This window comes from Hippocampus bargibanti, linkage group LG01, assembly GCF_051943395.1.
Source record: "Hippocampus bargibanti isolate YZ-2025 linkage group LG01, ASM5194339v1, whole genome shotgun sequence".
Taxonomy (NCBI): domain Eukaryota; kingdom Metazoa; phylum Chordata; class Actinopteri; order Syngnathiformes; family Syngnathidae; genus Hippocampus; species Hippocampus bargibanti.
The window spans coordinates 6,860,313-6,881,099 of NC_142734.1; the positions used below are offsets into that span (position 1 = coordinate 6,860,313).

At 42.9% G+C, this 20,787-nt stretch overlaps 1 protein-coding gene across 2 annotated transcripts; it reads left to right on the plus strand.

The window, feature by feature from the left end:
• The first annotated feature begins 355 nt into the window (after nt 1-355).
• LOC148902896 (uncharacterized) lies at nt 356-14,422 on the plus strand. 2 transcript variants are annotated; one of them, XM_088992769.1, is made up of 6 exons: nt 356-496; nt 1,336-1,535; nt 1,610-1,687; nt 5,848-5,943; nt 6,733-6,820; nt 6,974-14,422. In XM_088992769.1, exons 3-6 carry the CDS (start codon nt 1,640-1,642, stop codon nt 7,138-7,140), a joined length of 399 nt encoding a protein of 132 aa, XP_088848895.1. In that variant the 5' UTR covers nt 356-496; nt 1,336-1,535; nt 1,610-1,639; the 3' UTR covers nt 7,141-14,422. The 2 variants fall into 2 exon arrangements, with proteins under 2 accessions (XP_088848895.1, XP_088848905.1); XM_088992779.1 differs by lacking the exon at nt 1,610-1,687.
• Nucleotides 14,423-20,787: the final 6,365 nt, after the last annotated feature.

Sequence of the window (20,787 nt, forward strand, 5' to 3'; positions counted from 1 at the left end):
TATTTTAGAGTTGATGCGCGGTTGTGAAATAATAAAAGAATGACAATTGTCATAGCTTCAATGGTTCCGACCAGAAATCTACGTGATCGCCGTTTCCTGAATAACAGCAAACAATAGCACGTTTTTTTCTGTGTGCGTGTGTGTGGTCGTTTAAAACGCTTGCGTACCAGCCAAGTTGACTTCCTCGTGGAAAAACAATGCAAGGCAGTGACGAGCTTTCTATTTCGCCGCATGTGACTTCGGGATATCAACTTGAATTGTGGGAATTATAGTTCAAAAGTGAATACATGGCGCCGCCCGAAAGGATCTATAAACTACAATTACCACAATTCCTCACACACAGACGAAATTTGTCACGCTCAGGCTCCTTTTTGTTACTGTTTGTGAGTGTAGTAGAGCAACGGAGCCTAAGCAGAAGGCAAACGGCTGGCCACCCAGCTCTCGTCGTAATTGTGTACATTAAACGGTCCAGATTGACAAGTGGATGCTCTGACAGGTGAGGATGATGTTCAAGAGGACGACTGACATACGAAGTGTGCAGAAGCTGTTAGTGTCCGTGATACGTTCGTTGTTATCAACACGTTAACTTACTAACATCCATCCCAAGTCGCAACTCTTCTTCAAAGACGATTGAACGCTCCGGGAATTCGAAGTGCGTTTTTAGTGACATTTGGACTCGCAGCCGGGCAGGCAGCATGTTCAAAGTTGAGCCCTCTTGTGGGGCCTCCAGCCTTGTTCCCGTGTAACGTGAAACCTCACATGCATGCTGTGACTTTAATGTCTGTCACCTCGCTCACGTTGTGCACCTTATAGCCGACATGATGCTATGTTATTAGTTTGTGTTCAAACGACGGGAAGTTCAATGGCCATTTGCCATCAAGATTTATCTATTTGAATGCCATCTGGTGACCTCGGGGAGGAAACATGGCATGTCTTGAAAAAGAAAGAAACACGTTGAGTCGAACAAGTCATTCTCAAAGTTTGAAACAGAATGGAAAACTTTAGGCAGGAAGGACTGACGTTCACATTGGCTTGCTCATTCCGGGGAGGCCATTCAGACAACTTGTGCCATTCCCACACGTGCTAACGATGTACAATAGTTTGCAGCCGAAATGGCTGGCACATGTCATGTTGCTGAAATACCCCGCGGTCACGGAGCTTTTTAACTGTGCTGTCCTTGGTTGGCATGTGCGAGTAGCTGTGCTCACCTTGGTTGGCATGTGCGAGAGAGAGGATCTTCTTACACGGCCAGTTACAACACGTGTGTCAAATTGGCACCTCTTGCTTTCTTGAGCTCATTGACTGTCTTTCTCTGTTTGGATTTGTTTTGTGTAGCCTTTGTAGAAAGCACTGCCCCTTGTACCCGCCCCCGTTGTGGAAACAGTGCCTTTGAGTTGTGTTACCATGGAAACCACTGCACCTTGGAGTTCCGTAACGTGGGCAGCAGCTACATCCCTCAGAGCAGAGTGGACTGCCACTACACATTCAGCTCGTTGCACACCTGGACCGGCAGTGACTGGATTGGCCTTTTCAAGGTACTACCCACACATTCACACGACGCTATACGAAAGTGTATGGATGCTACTACGACCCAGTCCTTTGTTTGCAGGTCGTATGGTCATCAGTGAAGGACTACCACATGTTTGTTTGGGTACTGGCGCCAGCCAACTATGAAGAGCGAATAGAGGTCAACTGTTCTGTTCAATTTCAGGGTACTTGTTTCTTCTCCGTCAAATTCCAAAATTTGAAGCTGATGATTCTGTTGGATTGGTTTGGATTAGCCTTTATAAGCCTCACAGTGGAGAAATTTACATTTCACAGCAGCAAAGTGATGAAAGTAAGAGGAAAGGAAAAAGTCGAAAAACAAAATACAGGATTTGCGGTCAAGGTAGCCCGTCTCGCTGCACCATCTTGAAGTCAAAACAACAACAAAAAAGCCTAAATAACAAATAATGTGACACAACACATAAGACACTTGACAGTCATTCAATCTGAAGCACTTGATGCACCCTCTTTATTGCATGAAGCAGTTCTAAATGAAAGAGGAGAGCATCAAAGTGTCCCTTTCATCAGTGGATCAAGGACGTCATGGTGAAATGTGTACATCTTCTACAAGCTAAATGTTGAAAGCAAACATGCAGCTGTAGCATCCATTGATGAAAAAGACAGTCTCACATCTCCTGTCCCACATAAATCTGCATCAATTCCAAGCCGTAACAGTTGCACATACGCATCGGCGCTCTGCGCTGACGCTCCTTTCTTCTCATCGCGGGCTCTTCAAGCCATGTATCCATTCGGACTGTCCAAAAGCACCAACCTTTCCGCTGAACAAAGTGGGGCTGAGAAAATACGGGGCACAAAAAAGCACAATCACCTGTCCGTCCAGCTATCCAGCGATGACAGTCAAATGCACCAATATTCCTCCCAAATCAAAAACAGTACTGGCATATTCGTGCTGCCAAAAAGGGGTAATCGCTTAGCAGACTGTCCTCCTTGATGAATGTTGTGGCCAGAAATGCTGAAAAACAATCCGTATCCATTCCACATGACGCAACAACACAAAGTGACAAAGGAAAACACAACAACAAGACAAAAACAACACAAAAAGTAGGGCGGCTGTACAAAAGGCAAATGCGGCTCCCTTGTGGAAGGGAGAAAACATTGCCAGAGGTCTGACCACCCCTTTATTGGCACCCCCCACAAGAAAAACGAAAACCCGAACAAATTTGTGAATGGTGCTCCACGTCATATTTTCAATTCCCGAATAAATTCGGGAATGGCAGTGAATGAGTTAAAAAAAACAAACAATTCTTTTGTGTTGCATTTATGTTTTTAATACACAAACTTTGTCAACATCGAGAACTCTAACTGATCAACCTTCAGAGTATTTTTATCATACATGAGACGGTGGCAAAAAAAGGGCTTGTTATGATTCACTCGGGACAATCGAGAGAATTGTTCTCAAACAATAGTAACACCTCTCAGTTTACACATACAAACACACGGGTCTGACTGATTGATGTTAAGTTCAGCTATTAATCTTGTGAGGATAATTAAGATTACGCTCTGTTTGTGGCCTTATCAGTGCAGTAAATGACTCTCAATTGCGGCAATGCAACACTATTGTCATTTCTGTCTTTTACTATTGAAGCCATCATGATTTAAATGATGACCAATAGATTTTGCCCCTGCGGGTGGGTTGAATGCGCTTCTTCAGGCATGATGGGGAATTAATGACAGTGGCCCAAAACAACTGCATCGAGCAGCTGGCTGCAGTGTGTCAGTGGCCGCTGATGAGCATGATTCAATGTAAAGGGCACAGGTACAACAGATGAACAGCCACTGACCTCTGCAGGAGAGTTTCATCACAAACCTGAACACATCAGCATTGGTCGCCTTCACTGAAAGAGTAGCAGAAGGGAAGAAAGTGTGTTGTTTATCATCAGTGATGCAGTCAATAAAAAAGGCCCCAAATGTGACCCTTGTTGACGCAGTGAATTATAATACAGCTCATAAACATTGCTGCCTGATTTCTTTGTCGACTTTGCAATCCACCTCCCGTTGCTGCATGTTCATTGTTGAGTGGAATCTGCATAAAATGTTCCACGTTAATGTATTGCAGAGTTATATTGGTTTATCTTATTTTATGGTTTATATTTAGGCACTTAAGCAGGAAGGACTCTGGTCACATAAGCAAAGGAAATGCTAAAAAAATAAATAAAAAATGAAGGACAGGACACAAGAACAAGATGCAGGGAAAAAGGAGACCCTAAAACCAGCATGGACAGATACACACTGCAGAATAGTGAAAATGTGCGATGAGATATCCTTTATTCATCTCACATTGAAGAAATTCCTAATTCACAGCAGCAAAGTTGTGAAAGGAAGAGGAAAAGAAAAAGATTAAGTATAAAAACAAAAAATAGGAGTAGCTCCTAAAGGCAGGCACTTTTGCGGCGCCATCTTGAAGTCAAAATTAATATGACACAACATGAAAGTTAGTCATTCTCAACCACTTTTCTGCACCCTTTTGTTTTGTATGAAGCAGTTATTGATGGAATCGTTATGGAACATCCTGCCACTCTTAACTCATTCACTGCCATTCACAAATTTATTTGGGAATTGAAAATATGGCTTAGAGCGTCATTCCCAAATTTGTTCTGGGTTTATTTGATTGATTGATTGATTTTTTTTGCGGGGGGTGCCGATAAAGTGCTGGTCAGGCGTCTGGCAATATTTTTGTCACTTCCACAAGGGGGCAACATTTGCCTTTTGTCCTTGTTAGTGCTTTGTTCCAGCTTCAGCTGTTGTTAAAGCGCTATATAAATCAATATGTTTGCAATGTATTGTGTTTTGTACATCCGCCCCAATTTCAAGCTCAGATAACTCCAGACCCATATAACTTAGGATTTAAGTCTTTTTATCCTGATGAAAGAAGACAGTCTAACGTTTACGGTGAATTGAATGTTTATGTAGTCCTATAACTCCATATTCTGTGGGTCCTGGAATTTAAGTGACAATGACAAAAACCCTGGTATGATAAGATATGGAGTGGAAGCCTGATAGCAAACGGGTGATCTTCCGTATCTTCAGTATAGCATGCGGTGGGGTGCTCTTTGCTAAATACCACTTGGAAAGTTATGTTGAGAATTAATGGTGACACAAACAAATAAGTTTCCGATGTGATTGTTCTCTGCATTATTCCAATGAATTGTTGGATCAAAGTAAGGTCGTGGCAATATTTGATCAATTTGGACTGGTTTCCACGTAGCCATTTCAACAAAGCAAGGCCTTCTCATTTGGCTCGCCGACATTGACTCATCTGCTGCCACTTGTGGTCCAAAACACTGTTGCCAAAACCTCCTCGAAATATTTTGGGTGCTTGGTGTGTCTCTGTTTGTGTGTGTGAGAGAGAGAGAGTGAGTGAGAGTGAGAGAGAGAGAGAAAGAGAGGGGGGAGTCTGTGGAAATCACAATGACAAATCCCCATCCACGTCCGGTTGGACGACACACTGCAACATATTATATCAAGTCTTTCCAAGACGCAGTGGTTGGCAAGACCCACTCCATATTATATTTTCATTGTTATATTGGCAAACATTTGATATATTTAGGACAGATTCTACACATTTCAATCTTTTAGTCAACGGCACAAACAAAATCGGGAGAGAAAAGGATTGCAACAGGGTGAGAAGGCTCACAAAGGGATCTTCCTGTCAACTGACACTGTCATGAACACCCAGTGAGCACTCAACATTTGTCAATTTACCAATTTATTTTCCCTGGTTCCATACAACTGTGTTATTTTACAAGACAAAGCATAACGCCCAATGCAGTTGTGTGGAATCATCCCCAGGATCATCATGTTTGAAATCACCTCATTTATTTTCAAGTGCAGATAAAGGGAGAATACATTCTTCTGGGTCCAAGAAAAGGGACTAATCCAACACAAACACAAGATGGTCAAAGACATGTCAACATCCCTGCATTCATTTCAAATAACATGTAGCAATTAACTCATTCACTGCCATTCACGAATGTATTCGGGAATTGAAAATCTGACGTAGAGCGCCATTCCCGAATTTGTTCAGGTTTAGTTTTTTTCTTGTATGGGTGCAGATAAAGCGCTTACCATGGCCTCTGGCAATGTTTTTCCCTTCTACAAGGGGGCAGCATTTCCCTTCTTTCCATGTTAGCGCATTGTTCCAGCTTCAGCTGTTGTTCAAGCGCTATATAAACCAATATGTAATAGATACATACTGGTTTATATAGTGCCAGTCGAGTTTGAGTCACTAACCTCTTTAAGAGAATCTTCTGACCTATCCTGTGTTTTCGCTGGCATATGCAGGTTCAACTGAGCGAAATGCGCAGTGAGCTCCGGGAGCTAAAGGCCAGCCTGATGGTTGCCCACGAGGAGAAGGAGCAAATGAGTTTGGAGAATAAGGTAACAGTTGTTGAATATCTAGAACGTGCCGTTTATGTTCTCTTCGTAATCAGCTGATAAGGTCCGGAGGCTACTTAATGGCTTGTATGGATTAACAAGTAAATAGCAGTTGTTTTTCCCCGTCTTGAGACAAGTACTGCCATTAAAGTGCTACTTCATTCAATTGCAGTAATTATCACCTTTAAATTTAGTCCCAGGTAACAGTTAGTAGCACTCTCAAGTTCCCAGCAGAGATATTATTGCTTTGACTAAACGATCGATTATCGAATTGGGGCGATAGCAGACACGAGCATCGTGCTCTTGCAAATGTCCCCCGTTGTTGGACATCTTTCGTCCGTTGTTGTCTTTGTGGCTGTTATTGCACAGTATAAAACGTTTATGGCATAATATAAATCAGTGGTTTTCAGGGCAGTCGTTGCTGCTGTTAAAATGCCTGCAGAGCTGTGTTGTTACCTATGCGCTATCGCTTTGGCCCGCCGCTCGGATGGTGTCGGCGGCCAATGTTTTTCACAGTGCCGGTCCGGTTTATGGAAGTGCTCATCATGTGCCACAATGGTAGTTGTTGCGAGCGGCAAATAAATCTATCAAATGGCATAATGTTTGACGCGTCGTCGTCGTCGTCGTTGTAAAGCGCCTGTTTATATATCAGCAACGGCGGCGTACTGTGTAGCATGCGTGTCCACTTTATGTGGCAGACATATGGGGGTTATGAGAGCACTAGCGACAAAATCTGTGATTATGGAAGGCCTGTTTCACTGCATGCAATGACTGCTGTATTTCCCTCCCCAGGTCTTCATACATTACATCTGTCAGTTGGAGCAAGAAATTGGAACGGTAGCCAGTGCCAAGTGGAGCGTACATCCCGCCACTTCCACAGGTGAATGAAGCCACATTAATCTGCCCAACGCCCCGCAGATGGGAACAATAAAAATGTTAACTTTCATTCAACGGCAACGCTAAATAGCCTTCGGAACGGCTTGCGAGCGGTCTGACTGGAGCAGCGTTCTCAGTTTGTGGTCGCGTTGTCTAGGCTTCGTCAACGACACCTCGTCAGACTTATCCGATGCGTCGGAGGATCACGAACGGATGACCTTGCAGCTTTTCGACGCGAGCCCCCTCTGGGAAACTACGGCCTGTGCGAACAAGGACGGCCCGTCACCAACTCGCCGCAGGAGATGGAGACGAGCCCCGTGGTGATCAGCCAACCGGCTCCTCTCTCTTTGCCTCACGAGCCTGCGGCCTCCTCTGTGGCACTCAGCTCAGATTGGTAAACCTGAAAGCCGAGCGGAATAGTTATGTGCGATACTGAAACTGGCATATGCCACTACACCCGCCAACAAAGCCAGCCGATCGTTGGAAAACAAACAGCAAGCCAATGGGTAATTGTGTGAAAGTTAGTTTGTTAATAACCGTGTGTGTCCTATGGGTGGGCTTGTGTGTGCGCGTGCATGCGTGCATCGGACAAAACTGATCCACTTCAGTTTGAAAGAAAACAAAGCTATATAGATGAAATAGAGCACCTTTCGGATTGGATATGGTTGGATTAGCCTTTATTAGTCTCGCTTCGGAGAAAATTTACATTTTACTAGTGGCGGACCGTCAAGGCCTGCAAAGCCTTCTCTGCTGGCCTAAAAATATGTCCATGAATTCTTATTAAATAATTCCAAATTGTCTTTCAGTTTTCTTTCATTACATTTCCCCTGTTGCGCTGCTTCCAGGCGTGTTTTTGTATTAAGCATTTAACCAATCACATTTCAGCCATCATTTGTTACATTTGTTACAAGGGTCACAAATCTACCTGGACGATTTCACAATCAGTTCTGCAGGCCCAGTCACATCAAATGTGTCAATCAAACTGATGCTTTAAGCTTCTACCAATCAGATTTCGAGTTGGCAACCCAAAATTGGTACCAGCACCTTTTTGCACTGGTCAATGTTAGAGTTTTCGCAAACTATGATTAGCTCGTCAACCCACAATAGCTGAAGAAAGAGAAGAAATAGACCCCATCCGCTCCACACCCCACCACCCAAAGAAATAATACTTATATTAATGCTGTGTAAATAAAATAAAGCTGATAACAATAAGATAAAATACAATTCCTACAAGTGTAATTTGTTGTTTGTAGACGTAGCTGCACAGCGAGATGGCAGGCTGTACGATAATACATTTAAGTAAAGCATGTGTGCAACAGAAGCTTTAAATCTCCTTCTATTTTACCTTGAAGCCAAGGCAATAAATAACTTGTGCAGAGCAAACAACAAGGGCCCCACAGGAATGCGGTATAGAATAGAAGAGAATAGATTATTTATTGTCATTGCTGTCGAACAGTGGGGGGGGGGGGGGGGAGAACGGCTTGAGTACCTCTTGGGTTAGCGGCATAATTCTAAAATTAAAACATTTAATGTACACACAAGTAGGCATCGGCCGTTCAACAGTTTGATCGTTTACCGTGGTTTTAAAAAGCCATGGTTTCAATTACCGCTAAAAGTGTTTGTCACTGCTAATACGATAAACTTCTTTTTTCTTTTTTGGAGGCACTTTTAAGCAGCTGCAATGTAATTGATTGCTTTCAGGAATCACTCGGCAAGACTAGTCTTTGATGTTAAAAGCCGAAAAGTCAGCCACATTTTTTTTTGCTTCTTGCTTGAGCAGAGCGTGAATGCGTAAGCAGTTTCAGAGAGGCGACAGAAAACTAGTCTGCCAGTCACCGTGGCGTTTTGTGGTTTGATTCGTCCCCCAAAAACTAGTTTGTATGCCAAGATTATATTCTCGCGAATTTAATGTCCGTAAGGCAAAAAGTTCGTGAGCTAAAGCGTTCGTAAGCCTAGGTATCACTGTAAAAGGCGCACCGGACTATGAGGCGCACCTTCAATGAATGAAAAATGTTTTCCAAATATAATATATAAATATATAAAAGTTTTCCAAATATAAGGCACACCACATTATAAGGCCTTACAGTAGAGACTAGGGTTACGCACGACTTCTACAGGGGTAAATGAAGTCGGTGGCTGCTGACAGTCGTTGCGCGACCTGCAGTGGCTCAATATTACTTCACAATTAAAGCACAGTTGTGTATAAGGCGCAGGGTCATCTTATGAAGTAAATGAAGGCTTTTGGGTTTGCCTTATACCCCGGAAAATATGGTATTTGGTGTCAATACTCAAATGAATGATTTAGGTGTTATAGTGTCCATAGCAGAAATGAATCGTACAGTATAGCTTCAAGGTCATCGTGCACCGGCCTCTCGGTGAAGGTCAGAGCTGAACACAACCAATGGAGCACAATTGACCAAAGTTCAAGTGAAGGAATTTCAAATTGCATTATTGGTGCCATATTAAAGTGAACATTTCCTTTGAACAAGCCTACAAATTTGCCCCTTGTCACGGTAGCTGCTTTAAACATGAGCAATGCATCACACTTTATGAGCCCGCCACTTGATTTGTGGCTACAACCTCACTCTGCAAAGTAATTAGTGAAGCCAGCCAGCGGGAAGACGCAGCCGAGTAAAAAGTAACATATTTCCCCTTGAAATATAGTGAAGCAAAAGAATAAAGAATCCCAAAATGGTGGAATTAAGTGCCTCCACTAAATTGTACCTCACACATCTGGCCACACACACGCACAAAGAATTCAGAGCTCACTAATGCACACAGACAAAACGCCCGCAATTATTTATGATGACAGGGTGGCCGGAAGATGAAAGTTTTGAGTATGTGCTCGTAAAAGAAGTTGAGGCGGGGGGGAAAGAGGGGGGGCCGGTTGAGGGTGCCAGGGAAGGCCGAGATGGGAGGACAAGGGGACAGCAAAGTTGACAGCGGGCCGTAGTGATGATTTACCTGCGCGGGTATAGCGCCGTCACAGGCCAATTTTCAGCATCATTAAAGCGCTCGCTCTCCCTCTCTGACACTCCCTCCGTCTAACCTTTTGCAACCGCGCCGTGCATTTCTCTCACTTTTGCACACTCTTCTCCACGTCCCCCAAGCAGCCCCGCCTGTTCCCACCAGTGAGCTGTCCGACACGTCGCCATGGTAACTAGCACAGTGGACATCCCGGAGGTGGAGCGGCCGGCTCCTTTGTGTTCTTCCATTATGTCTCCACAGACTCAAAGTTGATATGCAATCTTCCTGGTTTCTTCGTTCGCCTTTGTTTTGTATGTGTGTGTTCATGGAGGTGGGAGGCTTGGTTTGGGGGCGGTCAAACCCCTTGTTGATGGCAGGATTAACTCATTCACTGCCATTCACTAATTTATTTGGGAATTGAAAATATGACGTAGAGTGCCATTCCAGAATTTATTCAGGTTTTGGTTTTTCTTGTTTGAGTGCTGATATAGCGCTGGCCGTGGCCTCTGGGGCAGCATTTCCCTTTTTTCCATGTTAGCGCTTTATTCCAGTTTCAGTTGTTAAAACGCAATACAATGGTACCTCAGCTTCCAAACTTAATTGGTTCCCAGAAAGTGTGTGGATGTTACAAACATTAATTTCCCGTAGGAAACCATTAAAAATGAGAATAATCCGTTTCCAGGATCCCCATAAAACATAATTTTTGACTAAATAAGCCTTAAAACGACACAAAATATACCTTATTTTATGTATAATAAATGTGCGATTGTATTGTAATTAAAGAAATAAACTGTACTGTATAATAAAGTCGTTTTATTTCGCTTTGTGATGGTCGTTGATGTAGTTGCCTCTTGATGACATCCGAGTGAAGTTGCTGTGCTTTCTTGGCGATAATACCCTCACTCACAATGTCCCCTGCTAGCTGCTTTTTGTTAATCCAAACCATAAAAAGTTTTTCAACCTCTTCTATTGCCTGAGACCATTGCTTCGACAACACAGAAACACCCTTAGTCCCACGTAGCAATGGTCGACTTAGCATACTGGTACTGGGATGCAAAGTCACACAAACACACACCTCGTTTGTGTTTTTCGATGATCTTCTTCTGCTCGACCGTAATTTTCTATTGTGTCCGCTTTGGCTTAAGACTAGCCTGTGGTGAGGTCTTTTTCGATCCCAAAAAAGCAAAAGTATCCACTGCATTACAAACAACGGCTGCACTGAGTGCACTCAAAGACAGTGGGTGTGGAAAAGTAGTCCGGTAGCCACGATGGTGCTGTTCGGCCGTGTGGTTTGGTGTTCTTCCGCCGAAAACTAGTCCGCCAGCCATTGTGGCGCTGTTCGGCCGTGTGGTTTGGTGTTCTTCCGCCGAAAACTAGTCCGCCAGCCATTGTGGCGCTCCGTGTGTTTCCTGAAAGCTAGTTTGTATGCCAAGATTATATTCTCGCGAATTTAATATTAAATTCGCGAGAATATAATTACGTCGTAAAGCGAAAAGTTCATTAGCTAAAGCGTTCGTAAGCCGAGGTATCACTGTGTAAACAAATATATACAGTAAAGTCTCGTTATATCGATATTCTCGGGAGTTGGAAAAAACATCGATATAACCGGACTATCGATATATCCGATCCTGCGGCATGTAAATTTTCTCCGTGCGTTCATAGAAATAGTATCGTAATAAGCAGTACTATCGATATAACCGATATTGATATAATGAGACTTTACTGTATATAAATATATATATATATGAATTAACTCTTAATTTCTGATAAAAGAAGAGTCTAAATTTTCTTACACTGTATTGGATGTTTATGTAGTCCTAAAACTCAATATTCTGTGGGTCCTGGCATTCAAATGAAAATGACAAAAACCCTGGCACTGGCGTGGACACATTATTTGCACATCGTCTGGCAGTGAATGAGTTAAGATGGTAGCCCAGGTGGACGGCGCGAGCGTTTAGGCTGCGCTTTGCAGGTTGTAGCCGAATGCCTCCGGTTGAATCATTGCGACGTCGAGAGCTTTACGGCGGATGTTATGTCGTTTTTATGACATTTGTGATTAGGAGTCATGACAGGCACTGTAATTATGATGTTTTGTGCAGGGCGGGCCCCGCTGAAAATCATGGCAAAGCTCCCTCGCAAGCATTAAATTCTCCCCATCGCAGCTTTGAATTCAATTCATGACAGCATAAAGCATTGATACAGCATCGCACACCAACTATTTTGCGGCAAGACAGCGCCGTGACGTTCTATTGCTCCTCCATTTACTCCTGAACTCGGATTTTAAAATGCACTTTCTTAGAGACGTTAGCAGGTGATGAGTACGCAGTAAAAATTTAGAGTCGCCGAGGTGCTCAAAGATGTTTTTGCAATCAAACGCTCGTTGAGCAGATTGAAGTTGACAGAAACTTTGTATTAATAATTTTCCAACTTTGAAGCTTTCCACTCCCCACCAGCTGAGCTAGCGCTCTCTCACCGCTCACAGGGAGACTTTAATGCATTCTCCTCTTCATTACCATTCACGCAGTTCTCAATTTGGGCATCAATAATTCAAGAGCAGTCTTATGAAAGAAAATCTTTATAGGTACCGATATCATCACGTGCTGTCAGCATGTTCCCCGGGGCCTGTGGCAAGATACTGACGCCTATCTTTCTGACGCCACTGCATGCGTTTTCGAGAGTTTGTAATAAAGTGTGAGGGTGCGTGCTGCAGTCAAGATGAATTTGGCTCATTTCAAAAAAGTTACCATGCTTGATGAAGAAACTTTGATGCCGATGAGTTTTCTGCCCTGCTTTTATATCATTGTTTTGACCAGCCAACAATTGATATCATGTTATAGGTAAGGGTGATCATATTGCATCATTAATCAACTCATCTGTTAAGAATTTGTTTTTTCTGTGCAGTGATTAATCGCATCCTGAGGAAATCGTGACCAAAACACTCATAACTGGCAAACTATTGGTTAGAAGATCATCTTTAGTTGCCTTTATGACTGTTAACCAGTGGTGGACTTTGTCCATAAATTCTCATTAATAAATCCAAATTGTCTTTCAGCTTCCTTTCATTACTTTCCCCCTGTTGCACTGCTTCCAGGCGTGTGTTTTCGTATTTAAGCTTTTCACTCATCACATTTCAACCATCATTTGTTACAAGGGTCAGAAATCTACCTGCACTCCTTCACAGTCAGTTCTGCGGGCTTCTGTCGCATCAAATGTGTCGACCAAACTGTTGCTCTAACCAATCAGATTTGAAGTTGGCAACCCAAAATAGGTACTAACGCCTTCTTGAAGGCGCTGGTCAACGTCAGAGTTTTCACAAACTATGATTGGCTAGTCACATGATTGGCTATTCACTAGCCAATCATAGGATCACGAGCTGTTTTCAAGACAGACTTATTTTCTGGTTAATGGTATCCTCTAGTGGAATTGTAGTAAATCACACCACACTTTTTGTCTGGATTGACTCAGATGTAGCACTACTGAAGACCTAGCAAAGAAATCCATGGCCCGCCACTGCTCTTTCCATAGTCTGATCAACTTATCCACACAGGGGTCACGGGGTACACGCTATGGCAGCCGTCTTCAGGCAGTAGGCGGGGTCCAGCTTGCAACTGGTTACCAGCCAATTGCAGGGCATACATAGAGACGGAAACCATCTGTGCGCACACTCTCACCGAGGGACAATTTAGAGTGTTCAATTGTCCCGCCATGAGTGTGGGAAGAAACGGAGTACGCGGCAATACTTATGTCGCGAAATGCCCGTCCCTAGTATGTGTGTCACATTTCAGTTCGCGACCAACGGGTGGCACTATAGGGCCCCACTTGCAACTGCACAGGTGTTGGTCATTTTAATCAGTGGGAGTCAAAAGGACTACCGGCACGACCATTCAGTGTCGCGTCATTGTTTGTTTCACCTTGTCAGGTTTGTTTCATCTTGTCATGTTTTATTCCTGGTTTTGTTTGCTACTTTGGGCCTTTTTGTTCTGGCGACTTTGTTGTATGAGATTTTGTTCCGACTGACTTTATTTAATACAATTTGTCAATTACACCATGCTCCTCCTCCTGCCTGATTTTTTTGGGGTCCAATACCACCACCACCTTGCAAATCATGACAACGTGTGTGTGCACAAAGTGTGTTTTCGACCTTAATCGTTACATACTGTGTTCTGTGTTGATTTTATGTCAGTCATTTTTCTTTTGAGTTTTATCAAGATTTCAATCAAGATATTTTGCACCATTTTGGTTTATTGTCAGGAGAGAATGTCCGTTTATTGAACTACAGCTACAAGGGGAAATGGATTAATAATGTGCAAAAGAAATGGATTTTAATGTTTAATCATCTTCACAGAGATTATGGAAAAAGTCATAAGTGAGCAGCAGTTTTAAGTAGGCCAATTACTCAATGTCGCGGTGTTATTCTGCTGTTCATCTTTTATGTCTGAAATGGTTTTAGAAGCACAATGCATCTCTCTCGCGCTCTCTCTCTGTTTCAAAGGCAACTTTTTAGGAGATGGTCACGCAGCAATAACGAGCCAATACTTTTGGAATTGTGTTCATCCCACCATGTCTTTTCTTCCCATCAGCCATGTAACAGGTTTTGGGCAGGGATTCTTGTATAATAAAATGGTTTATGTATCTGTTATTGGGCGTAATGTGTCTTATTCTGGCCAAAGTTCATGGCAATATTTGGATCCTGGCGTGACATTTCACCGGCAATTAACTATGCCATTTCTTCTCTCACCGGTGCCACATTCCCTCTGGCTCGTTGTCTGTTTCAACCACACGTATCATTGAAGGTGTGTGTGTGTATGTGCACACGTGTTGTGGCTTGGGGGTAACTGGGGGGAAATTCCCCCACACGACTCCATCCCCATGGCTCCACCACCTTCGCCCCCCTCAGGGCCGACATCCTCCTCATCCTCATCTTCCTCCTCACGCCTCACTGCTCCACTTGACGGTCGCCTCCCTTTTTCTTTTTTTGGTTGAATTTCTTCTCAACCACACTCCCTTCGTCTTGAGTGTGGGGTGACGATAGCTAATTATAAAATCAATGATGCCGGGCTGCCTAGTTTACAACCCCCTCTAAAACCTTAACTGGGAAATCACTGTGGGATTGATGACTCCCTCACTCTTTATCTCTTTTAATTAGAAATGTAAAAGATATGAAAGAGCCAGAGGCCAGAACACATCTCCGAGTTTTTTATGATCGCGCCTCCTCCAGCCCAAATCACCTCTTCCCTCTACCTGGGCCTTGTTTATTTCCTTTCCCTTCATTTTCCTCCCTGCTGGCACACCCTCCATCCTCACTTTCCTCGCCAGCCACTTCTCCATCACTTGTTCCATTACCCTATCTTTTAGAAGATGGCCCGCACTCTCTCTCTGTCACACACACACACGCACACACACGAGGGAAGACATTAAATTTATGGTCTTTGCACTTGAGAACGTTCCTCACCTTGCCCTCACCTCTCCTCTCTTTTCCCTTGACTGAGCCGCAACCCTCAGCGCGTCGGCGCATGTGTAACAAATGAGGAGCACGTCCTTTCTGTCTGCTCTGACCCAAGCAGGAGTTGTAAAATGATGTCGCGTCACACGTAACGACCTCTGCTGCCACCTGAGTGCAGCCGACATATTGTATGACTCACACGTCTCTGTCTTGTATACGGCGTCGTGTTGCTCACACCTTCAATCGTATCAAGCTGTGCTCGCACCTGGGCTTAATCAAGGTCAAAAGTCATAATATTCCTTTCATAATATTTGGCTGTCGTCATCTTAACCAGCCGATTGCTTGATAATGTTGTGTGCATTTGCTTTTTTCTACCAAAGACATAAAGGCATAAAAAGCTGTGGTGAAAAAAAAGATGTGCGAGGAAAAATAATACAATTTTAGACTCAGGATGCCAATTCAACTTTTGACAAACTGAAATTTCTAACAAAACAGATCTTCTTCTTCAAAGTGTTCTCCAGTGTAACACTTCAGTAGTTTGTCAAAATAATAAGCCCAGTGGTGGGCCATCAGGGCCTGCGAAGCCTTCTCTGCTGGCCTAAAAATATTTGAATCACAGACTAATGTGAATTATATTTTGTCCATGAATTCTTATTAAATAATTCCAAATTGTCTTTCAGCTTCCATTCATTACTTTTCCACTGTTGCGCCACTTCCATGACGTGTTTTCATATTTAAGCATTTAAACAATCACACTTCAGCTATCATTTGTTACCAGGGTCAGAAATCAACCTCGACGCCTTCACAATCAGTTCTGCAGGCTATGGAGCATAAAAATCAATGGCGATGAAGCTGTTGCTTTAACCAATCAAAGTTCGAGTTGGCAACCCAAGGCCCGCTGGATGGTGCTGGCAATGTCAGAGTTTTCGCAAATTATGATCGGCTATTCATATGATTGACTATTCACTAGCCAATCATAGTATCACTATCTGCGAGTGATAAGCGCATACGGACCCAAGCTAGCACACTGTAGCTGTAGCGAGCTGCGCAAGCAAATATATTGTCGTGTTGATTTAATAGCGGTGTTGTCAACCCACAATGGCTGAAGATACACTGAAGAAGAAATAGATTTGGTTGGAGATTTACTGTTAAAGCCATTTTCAAGACGGACTTTTCAAGAAAAATGGATATCATGAAGAAAGGTCGGTCAGTTATTTCCTGGCTAATGGTACCCTCTAGTGGACTTGTAGTAAATCACACCACACTTTTTTTTTCAGTCTGGATTGATTCAGACGTCGCACTACTGAAGACCGAGTGATGAAATCCATGGCCCGCCACTGGTTTCTTACCTTGCTGAGCACATGGATGCCAACCAAAAGTTAGGTATAATGAAAGTGATTGGTCATTTCGCATTCAAATGAAGAGAAAACAGCACATTGTTTGAAGCTAACTATGTTGCAAAGCTATTGAATATCACTGATGCAATGAACATGTTTGGCGTGTTGCCTGATGACACTGCGGTGCGTATGCTAACTGAGATCAGATTTACTGTACGTTAGAAAGTGCCATGGAATCAGAAATCTTCTTTTACTTCACTCTACAATAGAGTATGTTCAAATATGTTCACATATTTTAATACTGTTGTTCTCGTGTGTTGCATCCACCTGTGTATACTGTATTTTCCAGTGTATCGGGCGTACCCGCAATAAATGGTATATTTTCTAACTCTTTCCAAAAAGAAGTCGCACCAGACTGTAAGGCGCACCTTCAATGAATGACAAAGTTTTTCCAAATATGAATATATGAATATATAAAAAAAATCCAAATATAAGGCACGCCACATTATAAGGGGCTACAGTTGAGGCTGGGGTAATGCAGTACTTCTAGGGGGGGAAATGGAGTCGGTGGCTGCTGAGAGTAGTTGCGAGACCTGTTGTGGCTCAATATTACTTCATATATAGGGCACACCGGTGTATAAGGCGCACCTGCGTATAAGGCGCAGGGCCATCTTTTGAAGAAAATAAGGACTTTTGAGTCTGCCTTATACACCGGAAAAAACAAGACTTAAAATGTGACTTTCAAAAAACTGTCAACGGTTCTATGATCAAGACAGTCTGAGCTGTAAAGTCAATCACAGGTGAAGCATACAGTCTCCCTCAATGATTTAATCGCTCTCCGTGACAAATGTACATGAAACCTCTCCCTTCATCCGTTAAAGCCATCACACATTCCCGTCGTTGTGATGCTGTCATTGGCAAAAAGTGTCTACAAGGCAAATCTTACTTTTTACCTACCACCTGCCTTCAGTCACAGTAGCTGCTGATGGCCTCGCATTACTGTTGTCAGTCAAGGTTTATGAAGCTGAAAATATTTGATATTAGCTCTTCAGAAGGCGCTAGGGGGTTAGCATATAAGCCTCACACTTGCGAGGTTCCAGAATTGAACCTTGGCTAAATGTTCTCCCAGAGCTTGCAATGGTTTTTTTTTTCTGAGTGACAAAATCTGTGCGTTTGCTTGTCTCTCTGTATGTCACCTGCAATTGGCTGTCCAGCAGTCCAAGATGTAATTTACCTGACCACCCGACCTTCATGGAAACAAGTAGCCCAGAAAATGAATGGGACAACATGGCAGCCATTTACACTGTGTGACATGATTAACTTTGAAATGGAGCCTCCTGTGTGTAGGGTAGCAATGTGCACAACATGTTCTGACAAAATCGTCTTTTGAGCACAGAGATGATCAACATCACTAGATTCCAATGCTTATATTTGCCCATCACAATCAATTTAGCATCCTTTTCCCCCTCCCACTTCTCTTTTACAGAATAAAGTATTGAATAGCTGAATGTGCATGTGTGCGTGTGTGTGTTTGTGTGTGTGTGTGTGCGTGCGTGTGTGTGTGCGTGTGTGTGTACACGCACACACACACACACGTGCACACACACACACACACACACACACACACACACACTTCCTAAAGCCCCCAGCCACCCAGCCCCGGTTACCATGGTAACTCCTTTCCAGGGGCTTGGTATATGAGGCCATTTGATTGTTCCTTGTAAAATAGTGTATAATGTATGGGCCTTATTTTAATTTGAGTCTGGCATTATTGATCTGTCTTTAATGATAGTTAATTAAAAGCAATCATATAATTGATAGAATCTCATCTGTGTTTATCACCGTGCTCTATCTATTAATAAAATCAAGGTGAGGCGTTTGTATCTGAATGCCACACTGAGAGTGGGGTGGGAAAGTGGGGTTGGGGGATAAAAAATAAAAATAAAAAAGATTTTACAACAAGTATAGCTGCTCCGCTCCTTTGAGAATTTATGACAATATCAAAATAAAAGGATCTGATCAGCTGAGGTATGCGTTGTAAACTTTGTGCTAAACGCATAAATCATGATTATTGACGTGACATTTACACAGGCCATCACAAAGGCTTCGTTTATTCATTCGCTTGTTTCTGATGTGCTTTGGACAAACATTTAAAAGGTGCTATTGTGACAAATGTGATGCTGTTTAACTTTAAGGCCCTGATGTCCTATAATTTGTCACAGATTGGGTGTCAGATCTCGGAGGACTCTGCTATCTTATCTCATAAAAACAAACAAGACGCTGTCTTGGAGAAGATTGAGTATCACTTGGGCATCGCCGGCCTCCAAAATCAATTAAATTTGAGACATTTCCCGGCCGAGGGTTGACTATTCAGATTTACACTTGACTTCCGGAACTATATATCTCATCCATGCACATATCTCGCCTTTTATTTGCACATTTGACCTTTTGCACAAGTGTTGCCCGCGCTGCGCCGTGATGCGCACCTACTGCAGGAGTGAGCTTCTCCGTTGCATGTTGTGTTTAAACTCAAGGCATAAATTACCAAAGACAAGTTTAGCTTGCAGCTAGCAGAGCACTCCATCTTTGAGACAAAACTATGAGTAAAAGTGCGATGAAACCCTATTAATGCCAGCAGCTGCCTTCAATCCAAGTGCACGGTGAACAAGCATTAAGAGCAGACCTTTATCTGATGTCCTTGTTCACCGGGAGCTTGTAATTTATGAGCCGGCCACTGCACCCTCTTCTCCACATGACCTTAGCACCCTTGCAGCTCCTCCCAACTCCACCCTCCCGCCCCCCAATTCCTCACTCGGCTACAGAGCAGAGTCACGGTACACGACTTCCCTCTAGTGGCCAAACTTGCTGGTGTCGGCTTGAAATAACTCATTGACCGCGTGACGAGTTTCACCTTTTGCCGTCCTATCAGTGTTTATGAACCTTTTTGAGCCAGGACAAGTTTTTTTTAAAATATTGCAGCATACCACTAACAATCTCGAAGGAACGAGGCAATCAGCGACGTCTTGCCACACGGATGAATATTAAGTAACCCTACCAGTCTTTCCAGCACGGGCACCGGACAATTATTATATATGAAGAAAATTATGAATAAATGTTTTGTAACATTTTAAATTAAAAAGTGACATTGGATGATTTCTCACGGCACACCTGACGATCTCTCAAGGCACACAAGTGTGCTGAAAATAACTGTCCTATCTGATCAACTGCACCTGAAAAGTGAAAAAGGAAAAAGGTGTCATTCAACTCATCTAGCGAAACGCTAGTAAAAAAAACAGTCTCTGGTGCATTGTATAACATGTTTTTTTTTTTCGTTTACTATCGCAAATAATTTCATGTGTCTAATTTTGATAACAAGGTTAAAAAAAGTGCTGACGTCATATGACATTTTTTTCGCTATCTCCAGACCTGTGAAGTTCTCAAAAAAACATTTACGTGACCTTGAGAGTTTTGAAAGGTGCTTATAAATGAAATTTATTATTATTATTATTATTATTATTATTATTATTATTATTTACGTTGAAGAAAATGACCTCCACACTGATCGTGGAGGTTAAGTTAGGTTAGGTGTCTGTTGGTCCCAATGGTGTAGTGGGCATTTTTAAGTGGGTATACACGATTCTGGGATGTTCTATATATACATGGAGAACATCAATTCGAGGCTACACCACCCGTTGAAGTAACGTTAAATTTAATGTTTTACTACTCCAAAAGAATCACAGGCCAACATTAGTATGCAAAATCCGTATTAGAACAATGATCAACAAACATTTCAATAACCCACAGACAGCGCTGCCTCAAAAGTAAAAAAAAACCTGTAACTTACAGTTGATGTTTTCATTGAGTGTCAAAGAATGCTGGTTTCTTTGGGTCACTGGGTCACACTGCAAATTTCCCTATTGTGGGACGAATAAAGGTTTTCTGATTCTGATTCTGAAGGTTTGCTGCGGATTTCAGTGACTGGTCTTGTTCTCCTGTATTCAGCCGAGTGATGGCATCGCAACAAAGTGGTCACGTAGCTTGTCGGGTCCCACTGTTTCATCGGTGGTCCATGTAGCTTTATCAACATCAAAACAGATACCCTTTCAATCAGCACCCTTGTGCGGATCGGGGTGATTATAAGATTCATTTGGCAGAATCCCCTTTCGCATTCTGCAGGGCTGCATGGAATGAGTTTCCTGCAGTTCATTAAAGGCCTCAGATTCG

Bases quoted from the DNA above. Each gene is read 5' to 3' on its own strand.
- LOC148902896 (XM_088992769.1), top strand. From the start codon at position 1,640: ATGTTTGTTTGGGTACTGGCGCCAGCCAACTATGAAGAGCGAATAGAG. The intron at 1,688-5,847 runs GTCAACTGTTCT...TGGCATATGCAG, and splicing joins ACTATGAAGAGCGAATAGAG to GTTCAACTGAGCGAAATGCG. The intron at 5,944-6,732 runs GTAACAGTTGTT...TTCCCTCCCCAG, and splicing joins AAATGAGTTTGGAGAATAAG to GTCTTCATACATTACATCTG.